The sequence below is a fragment of the Phodopus roborovskii genome, unplaced genomic scaffold (genome assembly GCF_943737965.1).
Source record: "Phodopus roborovskii unplaced genomic scaffold, PHOROB, whole genome shotgun sequence".
NCBI lineage: Eukaryota > Metazoa > Chordata > Mammalia > Rodentia > Cricetidae > Phodopus > Phodopus roborovskii.
This window is the reverse complement of record NW_026126598.1, coordinates 51,600-64,529: the sequence shown is the minus strand read 5'-3', so window position 1 is coordinate 64,529 and position 12,930 is coordinate 51,600. Positions and strand designations below refer to the sequence as shown.

At 39.6% G+C, this 12,930-nt stretch overlaps 1 protein-coding gene across 1 annotated transcript in view; it reads right to left on the bottom strand.

The window, feature by feature from the left end:
- Kntc1 (kinetochore associated 1) overlaps nucleotides 1-11,792 on the bottom strand; it is a 68,005-nt gene extending 56,213 nt beyond the window's left edge. Inside the window, exons 1-8 of the mRNA XM_051204915.1 lie at nucleotides 11,626-11,792; nucleotides 8,230-8,350; nucleotides 5,680-5,795; nucleotides 5,217-5,295; nucleotides 4,266-4,343; nucleotides 2,985-3,019; nucleotides 2,645-2,755; nucleotides 1,594-1,687 (exon numbers count right to left, since the gene is read on the bottom strand). Of these exons, the coding sequence (XP_051060872.1) occupies nucleotides 1,594-1,687; nucleotides 2,645-2,755; nucleotides 2,985-3,019; nucleotides 4,266-4,343; nucleotides 5,217-5,295; nucleotides 5,680-5,795; nucleotides 8,230-8,350; nucleotides 11,626-11,754 (763 nt within the window). The 5' untranslated portion in view covers nucleotides 11,755-11,792. The remainder of the gene's footprint in view (nucleotides 1-1,593; nucleotides 1,688-2,644; nucleotides 2,756-2,984; nucleotides 3,020-4,265; nucleotides 4,344-5,216; nucleotides 5,296-5,679; nucleotides 5,796-8,229; nucleotides 8,351-11,625) is intronic.
- Between the last annotated feature and the right edge of the window lie 1,138 nt (nucleotides 11,793-12,930).

The following is a 12,930-nucleotide window of genomic DNA, read 5'->3' as shown; positions in this document are numbered from 1 at the left end:
GAGAATGGAAAATGTTTAAGGATTTTATTTCACAATCACAAAGGACCCTGGCCCAGATGTAAACTACCATCTTCATGAAAAGGCAGAGCTACTGCTTAATGAAGTTCCCGTTTTCATTTATTACTGCCTCAGTTTTGGCTTTCGTTATGTTGCTTTTGCTTCAAGGTGGCCAGTAAAACACAAAACCTCTGCAAAGGTAACAACTGAAATAAGCCATGAACATGTGTGCAGTCACCAAGTGAATCTGGATCATTCACTGTGGCATAACAAAATGGCCCATGCTTGGAAAAGTGGCTTATACCTATACTCCCAGAGCCACAGAAACCCCTACAGGAGAACTGCCTCAAATCTGAGTCAAGTCTGAGCTATATAGTGAGTTTCAGGTCAGCATACTCTACCGTAAGAGTTCACCTCAAAAACAATACCAAAATCAGGGTTGATAAGATTGCTAGACCATAAAAGCATTTGCCAAGCCTGAAAACCTGAGCTCAATCCCAGGAACCCACAAGGTCAAAGGAGAGAACCGATGCCTCTGTTCTCCACATATACATTAAGGTAATCAAGTTTGTACACTAAACAAATGTAATGGAGGAAAACAAAGTAAAAATGGGCCAGGGGACCTACAAGATGATCAGTGGGAAAGGCTATTGGTACCAAGTCTGATAACCCTGAGATCAAGCCCTGGGACTCATAGCATAAAGAACAACTCCTGAGAGTCATCCTCTCTCCTACACACACACACACACACACACACACACACACACACACACACGCTCCGACTTTTGCACACACAAACACAGACACACCGTTCAGTCTCTGTCAGCACATTATTTATTTATTTATTCATTTATTTATTTTTTTGAAACAGGGTTTCTCTGTATTGCTTTGGAGCCTGTCCTGGAACTTACTCTGTAGACCAGGCTGGCCTCAAACTCATAGAAATCCTCCTGCCTCTGCCTCCCGAGTGTTGGGATTAAAGGCGTGTACCAATGCCCACCTTCCGCATATACATTATCAGATACAGCAGTGCAAACACGTACTTCCAGCACTTTTGCAGGAGTGAAGGATGGAGAATCAGAAATTCAAGGTCAGGGCTGGAGAGATAGCTCAGTGATTAAGAGGGCTGACTGCTCTTTGAGAGGACCCGAGTTCAATTCCCAGTACCCACATGGGAGCTCACAACTGTCTGTAATTCCAGTTCCAAGGGACCCAATACCCATGGCAAAACACCAATGCACATAAAATTGCAAAAATAAATAAATAAAATAAATGAAATTTAAAAACAAAAAAAAAAAAAAAAAAAAAAAGAAATTCAAGGTCAGCCTCAGCTACACAGCAAATATGAGCCTGGGCACATCTAACAGTGGCAACAGAAGCCAGGCATTGGTGGCGCAGGGAGGCAGAAGCAGGCAGATCTCTCTGAGTTCGAGGCCAGCCTGGTCTACAGAGCTAGTTCCAGGAAGGCTCCAAAGCAATACAGAGGAACCCTATATTGAAACACACACACACACACACACACACACACACACACACACACACACACACACACACAAAGAGTGGCAATAGAAAGTAGTGCCAGTGGCTTATCTTTACCTTTAATAATCTCTGTGTCCACAAAGTTCTTAAGGGATATTTCTTTCTTAGTAGAATCCGATTCCCATTTTGAGAACGCACAACTACCAGTTCCCTGGAAAAGAGAAAATAGACATCAGTGGAAATCTCAAACCCAAACCTTCCAGGAATTGCACAAAGCAGACACACACAAGCTATACACAATTCTGAGTTCAAGCACATGTGTGCATGTGGTTATGGTACTGGAGCATGACCCTCTGGGGCTTTATCAAAGCTAAGCACACTCTCCTACTACTATCCACAGTCATTTTTATTTCATTTTCAGGCACTTTCTTGTGCTAATTTGCCCAGGCTGGCCTCAAACTTAAGATCCTTCTGCCTGAGTCCCCTAACCAGAAAGATCTGTAGGCTAGGTTTGCAGGCATGGGCTAACACCCAGCTCCAAGGAGCTTTTGTCTTATCTCGGTTTCTCTCTTAGCTCAAGAACAGACTGGAAGAACTGAAAAGATGCTCTGTGGTTAAGAGAGCTTGATGTTCTAACAGAGACCTGAATTCCTTTGTCGGCATCCACTACCAGTGGCTCACAATTGCCTATATCTAAAATCTCAACTCCAAGGGGTTTGACATTCTTTTAGGGCTTTTGCAGGATCCCAAATTCACATGACACACAAACAAATAAATAAGTGAAGAACAGACTGAGAACAGTAAGGTGTTCATATTCATTGTTATCACTTGAATATTTCAGTACACGTATTACAACATCTCATCTCAAAGAAAAAGAACCTCTTCCAACATTGTAAGCATCACCTTTAGTGTATCTCTCTGTGTGTATACACATGTGTGCAGATGTCCAGGGACCATGAGAGGGCATGAAACACCAAGAGCCAAGTTACAGGTATTTGTGACCTTCACAACTTAGGTGCTGGGAACCAAGTTCTGGTGTTCAACAGCAGCAAGGGCTCTAAAGCACTGGGCCTCCAGCCCTGACTGTTCTTGTCACATCACTAATTAATTTGTACTTTAACTAAAAAGAAACATTTTATGCAAAAGCAAAATTTATAAAAAGAATTACCCCAATTATCACAGGAGTTTCACTTGCAAATTCTCCAACAACAAGATTAAGACAACCAAGACTGTGGTAATTTTCAGTAGAAATGAAACTACATTTGAATTGTCCTTGTAACTGCAAAATTAAAAAAAAGAAAATTAGAATACATGTATATATCTGTGCTGAATAAAACCACAAAAATCTGTTCAACACAAACATCTATGTTTTTAAACAGAAACATTACTGAAATGTTAGATTATAACAATTCTTAAAGTACCACCAGTACAACAACTAATCACAGTAATAGCCTCTATATTCATAGCAGTAAAAGTTTTAAAAAATCAGTATGATTTTCTTTTCTTACCTTCTTGGCCAAATCCAAGTCTGTGTTCTCAATTGCTTCATTAAAAAAAAAAAAAAAGCCATCTAAATATAACATCAATCCACAGGTTTATGCAGACTAAAAATAAGACTCCTTTTCAGTTAAAGTGAAATTAATAGATCCTAGGTCAAAGGATACAGGTCAGGGTCCATAAATTAGTCTCTTTGACCAAGGATCTTCCCTGAGAGCCTAAGAAATTCCCAAGGGATTGGCTGAGCTAACTGTACAGAATCTTATCAAATGCCTCTATACCACCCAACTTATACTAAAGACTAAGTCTCACCTGTAAAGTATTCACCATTTCCCATTCTGGCTCAGAACATCTCTTTTACCCGTCCTGATCCTGAATTAACTATGAATTTTATATATATATATTATATAACTGGAAATATATTGACCATCCTGGCTTAGAACTCACAGAGATGCTCCAGCCTCTCAGAACTGGGATGAAGGATGTGAACCACCACCCCCATCAAAAATGATGCATCTTAAAACCTAATTGTATACATGGGACCTAACATATTATGGAGCCTGTAGTAGATGTTGGTAAAGTTTGTCAAAACCAATTCCTCAGTTTTACCTGGCTCAGTGAGACTTATAGTCCATACCATTGGATCAGTACAGATAGTTACTGTGCATTATTTTGTGTTTGTTGTTTATGGTATATGCGTGATAGTGTAGGGGTACATGTACCCTTGCCTGGACATGCAGAAGACAGAACAGGACTTTGCATGTCTACCTCTACTGTTTTTCTGTCTGCCTTGAGACAGGATCTCTCACTGAACAGGAAACTCACTATTTCAGCTGGGCTGGTTGGACAGCAAACGCTAAGGATCCACCTTTATCAACTCCCCAGCCCTATGCTGGAGTTAAGGCAGAGTCATAGATAGCTATGCCAGCTTTTCACAGGTGATGGGAATCTGAATCCAGGTCTTCATGCTTGCAAAGCAAATACATAAGAGCACTTGCCTAGTATGCACAAGACACTGGATGCGATCTTCAGTATTACAAAAAGTCATTTATTACTGTTTATGACTTTTCTTCACAATTAAGCTATAAACTGTTAGAAGGCTGTAACCAAATAATATTTCTTCACATTCTACCTTGCTTTAGCAGATAAGAGTTATGTGTGCTGTGAATACTTCAAATTATATCCAGTACCACTGGTTTATTTAACTATGTTTAAATATTCTTAAAGGGACTATTTGAAGAGTTACTTAAAACTAATAAACACTGTCACAAATCAATAAGAAAATACATTACCCTGTTCAATTTGTGAAAGCTGGAGGTTTGTAATATAAAAAAATCCATTGTTCGTTAGAAGCAACATGTAATAGGTACCTGGTAAAATGAAATCAAAACTAGTGAATAGGAGAGTCAAAGTAATACTGGGAACTGTAAGGAGTTTGAGGCCAGCCTGGTCTACAGAGCTAGTTCCAGGACAAGCTTCAAAGCCACAGAGAAACCGTCTCGAAAAACAAACAAAACAAACAAAACAAACCAAAACAAACAAACAAAAAAACCAGAAACAAAAAAATGAGCTGGGTGGTGGTGGTGTACAACTTTAATCCCAGAATTCGGGAAGCAGAGGCCAAGGCAAGAGAACCTCTATGATGTTAGACTACCCTAGTCTACAGAGTGAGTTCCAGGACAGCCAGAGCTGTTACACTGAGAAACCCTGTCTTGAAAAACAAAACAAGGAAAAAGTAACAAAACAAAGTTCTTACATGCTAAAAACCACACAGATATTTTAAACGAATGTAACATCACAATGAAGAAAAATTTGTATTTGTAAGAAAAAAAAGCTAAAAATGTATTTCCACCTAGAAAACACCTCCTATTCTTAGAAATTCTCTCTTACTTTTCCTTAATAATCAACATTTGATCTGCTCAAAAAAGAAAAAAAAGAAATGTGCCAGTTATGGTATCACAAATCTTTAATCCCAGCAAGAGACAGAGGCAAGCAGATCTCTATAAGTTTGAAGGCAGCCTGGTCTACAAAGTGAGTTCCAGGCCAGCCAGGGCTACATAGGGAGACCTGGGCTCTAAAGCAAAACAAAAAAACTGGTTTCTTATATTAACTGCATTGACAGAAAGTGTACCATGATTTAGGTGGCACAGCAATGAACTTACAATGTTTATTAAACAAAAATGTGCATACTTGATTGACTGGGTATCCATCAAAAGACATGCAAAAACTTCAAAGAAACTTACCTTCATTTGAACCACCTTTCTCGATAATGAGATTCCGGTAAGTATGCTGATACTCATCACTAGCTCTCTCCACAAAAGCCTGATTGCAAACGAATTTCAAATAGCAAGCATAAATGGAGATAAATACAACAAGCAAGGGGTATATTGTTTAAGCCCCACTCATCAACTAGCATTAGCAATAACAGACTACACCCTAATTGCTTCGGCTTGAAAAGGGAAAACTGAACAAAGCATACTCAGTGTCTTCAGAGCTTCGTTTTCTGTGTGTGTTTGCTTCGCATGTTCATGCAGTCTGATTCTTAAATTTAAGATAAAAGAATTTTCTGTTTCTTAATTAATCTTTTAAATAAATTTTATTTAAATTAGAAACAATCTTATTTTCAAAATGCAGGTTAAGTGATGGCATACCAGAGTATGTTATCTAAGAGAGTGTTGGGATGAAAATGGAAAACAGGGCTCTTACTTTGGTGAATAATGTTTGCTTCGATGTTACATGGATAAGATGTAAGTTGCCACTTCTTTCACCGACCAAAAGAAACTTTCCTTCATGACACAGGCCCACCACATCCACGTCAGTATCTGAAAATTTCAAATTTACAAAGTTACAAGCAACTTTCAATAATCCTTAATTTCAATTTAGAAAGTGCAAAATTTTCACACCAAAAAGTCAGTGATTATACCAATCTATGCCAAATATGGTGATGCATGCCTATAATCCCAACATATAAGAGACAGAGACAGGAGGATCAAGAGGGTGTCTCTGTGTAGCCCCAGCATCCTGGAACTTAGCTGCTCTATAGACTAGGCTGCCCTCAGCTCAGATCCACCTGCCTCTACCTCCTCAGGGCTGGAAGTAAGATGTCAGTCGGTTCACAAGTTTGAAGACAGCCAGGGTTGCCTCGAAGTGGTGGCGCATGCCTTTAGTCCCAGCACTCAGGAGGCAGAGACAGGTGGCTTTCTATGAGTTTTTGGCCAGCCTGGTCTACAAAGCCACACTAAGAAACCAAGTCTCAAAAAAACAAAACAACAAAAAGATAACCTGGGCTAAAAAAAAATGAGCTAGTAAAAATCAAAAACACAACAATAAAAAACAGTAAGATAGGAAAATCTTTCACAAGTCATTCTTTAACAGTTTTTATAATCATTCAAGACTTTATTTCTAAATTGTGACTCTTGAGTCAGGTATGGTGGCACAACACCTTTAATCCCAGCATTCCCAAGGCAGAGGCAAGTGGATTTCTGTGACTTTAAGGCCAGCCTGGTCTACAGAACAAGGACTACACAGAGGAAAAAAAAAAAAAAAAAAAAAGTCATTTTTTTTGAAACAGGGTTTCCCTGTAGCTTTGGAGGCTGTCCTGGAACTCACTCAGTCAGTAGGTCAGGCTGGCCTTGAACTCACAGAGAACTGCATGCCTTTCTCTCCTGAGTGCTGGGATTAAAAAGGAGTATGCCACCACTGCCCACCCTGTGACTCATTTTTAAAATTTGTCTTTATTTTTATTTGTGTTTTGCAGGAAAGCTATGTCTGTGGCTGTGGGGGCCAAGATAGGGCATCAGATCCCTTACACTGAAATTATGAGTCCCATATAGGTAATGGAAACCAAACCCAGGTCCTCTGTAAAAGCAGTCAGTGCTCTTAATGGTTGAGTTATCTTCACAGCTCTTTTAAGATCTTTTTTTTTGTTTTGTTTTGTTTTTTTTTTTTGTTTTTATTTAAAGATAGGGTATTACTGTGCAGCCTAGGCCAACTTTGGAACTTGGAATGTAGTCTAGATTAGCCTCTAACTTCCATTTCTCCAGGCTTAGCCTCCAAAGCACTAGGGTTACAAATTCACACCACAATGTAATTCATTATTAAATCCCATTTAGTGGTACTCAAAGAACTATTTCTTTGATTATTTGATTATTACAGGGTGATATATCCTAGAAGTAATAAACTTGGCAACCTGTCTCCTTCACCTGTACAAACCTAAAATGTGTACAAGATTAGGTACTTGACCACAAATGGCTCAAACATTAGGATTTGAAAGACTTTAGTTTGCAGGGCAAGGATGTAGGAAAGGGGCAGGAGAATAGTTCTTGCAAGCAGAATATAGAAAATCACAAAGAATGGATGTTGACATGGGTAGAAAGATCAGGAATTATGAGAACAAGAAAGGTTACTATGGTGATGGGGCTAGTGGTTATATGCTAGGCTGATCTTGTTAAATAGGGCTAGTTACTGAATCATTAAACCTTTGTGGAATAATTAAAGGCTCTAAATGTACAGCCAAGAGAAAGCCAGAGTATGAAAGACTTAAATTTGCAAAGAGAAAAGGGATAAGAAGTTCCCACAGGTCTTGACCCATAACAAGGAAATAGGCCCCAACCCTGGAACAAATGATTCCAGATGAGCAACCCTGTCTGGGTCACACCTGACCAACGGACAGTCTGGGGACTTTCCAAGGTACACTCTATGGTTTTTCCTTTGAAGAAAAACAGGTTACACCTGGGTGATCTCTCAAACATGAGATCATACTTTGCAATCAATCACCTTGTGCCCCATGCATGTATGCTGATTAGCGGTTTGTCTCTATAAAAAGGAGCCTGAACCCTTTGCGGGGTGTGCAGCTTTCCCCAAGATTGCTGACACCCGAGTGCACTCGTTCAATAAACACCTCTTGCTTGTTGCATCTCCTGGTTTTGGTGTTTGTGTCGTGGGGCTCCCCCATTGGCCTATCAGGACCCCGGAATTGAGACTTACAGATTCAAATATGAAACCAAGTAAGGGTTGAAGAAATACCACAAAACCAACAAGAAAATGAAATGCTTGCTAACATGCATAACCCCCTTAGACATTCTGAGGCAAGGTATTATGTCAGCATCCTTTGAAGCTAAGGCCCAACAGGTACTGATGATTTTCTTGAAATTCATCTAATTTTAATTCTTATAACAATAATTAAAGAAACAAGGACCATTAGAAACCAGTAGCAATAAAGATTGACTCTCAGGTATTTCACTCTATCAGACTTACCAAATATAAGATGCAACTGAAGTGCTCTGCATATACTGTCAAGCAATATCACTGACTGGTCTGCAACAATTATAAAGCCATCGCTTAAACTGCATGCTTGTATCTTTGGACTCAGTGAGGCCTGGAGGAGGGGAAAACATAACCAAAAGTAAAATAATTTCATATAAACTTCATGATATTTAATAGTATTATCATAGGGACAAGTGTAGTGATGCACACTGTTTTTTTTTTTTTTAAAGATTCCAGTACTCAGTATGTTACACCTAGCACATTAGACACCACAAGGAAGGAGAGACAACACTGACGGGTTCTAAAGTGTTTAATACATCACCACATCAGGGATGCAGGGAAAGAACTCCGAAACCTTGTTTCTCCTGGCAGCCCCAAGCAGGGGCAGAAGCCGGGTTTTTATAAGCACAAAACCCACAAACATTAGTTACCAAGTTACAGTTACAATTTTCATTAATCAGAAGTCAAAGATTTGGGACTTTCCTTGTGTCTTCCATCATTGTAAACTGACATAAAACGTGAGACTTTCAATCCAATCAGATTCATTTGTTCTTTTTGTTGTTAAGGACAGTCATGATATTTTAGAGAACTTAGGGGCATAAAAGACTTCAGCAAGGAGGTAGTGTCACACACCTTTAATCCCAGCACTTGGGAGGCAGAGGCAGGTGGATTTCTGTGAGTTTGAGGCCAGCCTGGTTTACAAAGAGTTCCAGCTCAGCCAAGGCAACACAGAAACCTTCTCTTGAAAACAAAACAAGAAATGACAGAATGCTTCCACTGCATAAGGAGGAGGTAGTTCAGCTATTGGAAGGTTCCCAGCTCCCCTATGGCCTAGGAACTTGAACTATGTTTCACCCTACAGATAAAATTGAGTCTGAAGTCAAAATAGCAATACTTAGACCAAGGTGCTTTTGCCTGCTCCCTTCAAGTAGGCAGAGACAGTCAGATCTCTGTGAGTTGAAGGCCAGCCGGGTCTACATATCAAATTCCATAATATCCAGAGTTATATATTAAGACCCTGTCTCAGAAAACAATAACAACAAGTAACAAACTAGCCGTGTGGTGGTAGTGAATGCTTTTAATCATAGCACTTGGGAAGCAGAGGCAGGTGCTTCTGTTAAAGGCCAGTCTGGTCTACACAGCAAGTTCCAGGACAACCAAGACTGATTTACAGAGAAACCCTGTCTTGAAAATCAACAAACAAACAGAACAAAGTATTGTCATATACCTTACTTTAAAACATAACCAGATAAGACTTTTCTCTTTAATCTGCCTAGTGAGTCATAAAGTACTTACATATTGTATGGCATATCTCAAAATTATACAGGATCCTAAGTAGGGATATAAACCAGGATGGACACGGAAGAGCAAAGGTATCTTTTTAAATCCCTTGTCTCCCAAAAGCTGTTATCAACTTATAGGAACCAGGCATCAAGAGGAACACATGACTTTAAGCCTGACTTAAAATCACAGTATTAAGCCTAAACTAAGGATGGGAACCATGGTAAATTGTGAACTAGAGAATATATACCTCTATGAAAAAGAATCCATATAGAGCAAGATAAACTTTGCACCAAACATTGAAAGCCTAGTGAAAATAATTCTGCCTCAGCCTCATTGTCTAACTAAGCAAGAAATCTGGGTAGAGAACAAGTACTGGTTATTAAATATTGGCTAAATGGAATCTTCATTGTAGCATGGGCTACAGTTAAGACCCTGACTTTAAGAGAAAAAAAAAAAAGTTAAAATACAGAAAATTAACAGAAAGAATAAACTTCACCCTGCAGAGTGAGGCAGGCAAGAGTGAGTTTATTTAGCCTGTGACTATATTTGGCTTCGACTGTGTAGTAAAGAGCATTTGAGAACCTAACCCTTTTACCTGTACACACACACACACCTCTGAACAATACACCTAACTATCGTCAAATGCCCTCAGACTGGCATATGCATCAGGCTACTCATACCAATCTCTGAACAGTAAGATAAATGCCTGTGCCCTTAACAATTAAATTTAAATAGTTTCTAATCAAACGCATTTCAAATGCAGTTAAGTACAAAGCACAGAAATGTGGTCCGGCTTCAACTGGTTTTGAGTACGTGTACAGTAAGATAAAATTGTATTAAGAAAGCTGGATGTTGGTGGCACCCACCTTTAATCCCAGCATTTGTGAGGCAGAGGCAAGTAAATCTCTTGTGAGTTCAAGGCCAGCCTGGTCTATGGAGTTAGTTCCAGAATAGGCTTCAAAGCAATACAGAGAAACACTGTCTCAAAAAAAACAAAAACCAAACAAAAATTTGTATTAAGATTTTAGAGAAAATCCCCTATTTACCTTATGTCTATTCATAATTTGGGCATAGATACAATTAAAATCAAATGAATTACTGGAAAGGATATGTGCAACATAAAAATGATTATGACCAAATTTGAATCAAAATACAGAATTGCCTATACTACACCTCTTAGCAATCAAATGCCTCTTCTTGAACCCCATGAAAGGAAGCCACAAACCAGAGAAGCCCTGAGTACCCTACCTCCAGTGCCCTGCTGATCTTTTGCAGGACATTCTAGTCTTTTGTATTGCTTTGCTTTACTTTGAATAAAATCTCTTTACTACTTCTGAGCCTGGATGAATTATTATTTTCAAGTTTTTGAGAAATAGTCCCATAATGTAGAAACACCAGACTCTTAGTAGATAAGCAACACTGATGGGGCAGATTGATGGGAGATGTCAATCTGTAATATGTTTCTCTTATTGGTTAATGAATAAAGCACTGTTGGCCTATAGGAAAGCAAGATAGGTGGAACTAGGAGAGGTAGAGGATTTTGGGAAATATAATGGAGTCATGAAGTGATCTTGGAAAAGAGGACGAGAGTCTGGCGTTCTCAGTAAGATAAGACCATGCAGAAATACATATATTAGTGATTTAAGACAGAGCTAGACAATAAGAAACACTAGTAACCTGCCAACAGTTTCATAATTAACACAGAGTCTCTGTGTGTTATTTTGGGACTGATGAGGCTCTGGGACCAGGCTGTTGGGAAAGTGCTCCTAACAGCAGACCTAGGCCAGGGAGGGAGCCTTGGTCTTCAACTCTATCGGGAATGTCTTATTTTCTAAGCAGACAGCAGGTAACTCTTTATATCAGTTTATATATACTACCCCTGCCAGGGATTGTTTCTGTGATAGTTTTGAGACAGTGCCTGCTTACTGTTGCCCTAAGTGGCCTGGATTCATTACATGACTCAGGCTGGTCTCCCACCTGCTTCATCCTCCAGATACTGGAACCACCACATCCAATTCAGCTTACATCCATCCACCTTGCATGTGCGTTCGAAAGTGTTGGAAACACTGCTAAAATGACTCACAGTCAACATGAGATCATTACCTTCTCAGAGGAGATCCTCCCAAGCAAGTCTACTTGATACAATGCTGTCACATTTTCTTTTTTTGAACCAATATTGACATGTCCACTTCCAGTGTCATCACTTGTTAGCAGCTCAACGTTGCTCCACATGCTCCTGAGATTGTATGCAAGAGGAAGGAACCACTGTCTTTCCTGGAACAATAAAGTTACAGACCAAATTATTTTGTGCAGAGTCCAGTTCTCTGGGTAATGAAGTGTTAATCAAAAAACTTGACTTTGAACTGGGCAGAGGTGATGACTGCCTTTAATCTCTGCACTGGGGTGGTGCTGGGGGCAGAGGCAGCCAGATCTCTGTGAGTTCAAGGCCAGCCTGGTCTACCAGGTGAGTTCCAGGACAGCCAGGGCTACATTGTGAAACTGTCTCAGAACCAAACAAAGAAAGGAAGGGGGCTTAGCTTCCAGTTTATACCAGTTAAGTGCTCTATCATGGCTACACCCTCATTCATGAGTTAGTTCCTACCTTCATCAAAAACTACACCTGAAACCCAAGGGAGACTTTTCTCATTAACAAGCACAATTCATATCAGCTGAGTGGGACCAAAGTATTAAGGTAGAAAATGTCCCTAGATAACTTTAGAGATTTGAGGGGAAGGGGGGTGCTACACATGCTATCAGTTGAGAGTATTTGCTGCTCTTCCACTGGACCAAAATTAAGGCCCCAACACTAACATCAGATGGTTGACAGCTACTTACTAACTAGCTCCAAGTGATCTAATTACCTCTTCTGTACCCCACAAGCACCTGCACACAAACACACAGAAGAATAATAAAAATCTTTATTTTTAAGCCTATGAGCTGGGAGGTGCCAGCACACGCCTTTGATCCCAGCATTAGAGGCAGAGGCAGGCCAATCTGTGAGTTTGAGGTCAGGCTTGTCTGCAGAAGGTTCCCAGGCCAGCCATGGGTACACAGAGAAACCCTGTCTTGAAGAAAGAAAAAACAATTATGAATGAGACAGAAAAATGTTTTGTCATTATGGTTTACCTCTTTCTTTCCTTCTTTCTTTCTTTCTTTCTTTTTTTTTTTTTTTCTTTTCTTTTCTTTTTCTTTTTTTCTTTTTCTTTTTTTTTTTTTTTGATACAGAATTTCATGTGGACCACACTGGTCTCAAACTTGCTGTGTAGGCAAGGATGATATGATTTTGTGTTGCTGAGGCACAAACCCAAGCAAAATGCTAAACAAGCACTCTACCAACTGACTTACATTTCCAGCCCTGAAGTTTACAACTGAGAACAGTAACCAAAGGATTGAACATTGTGTCAAGTA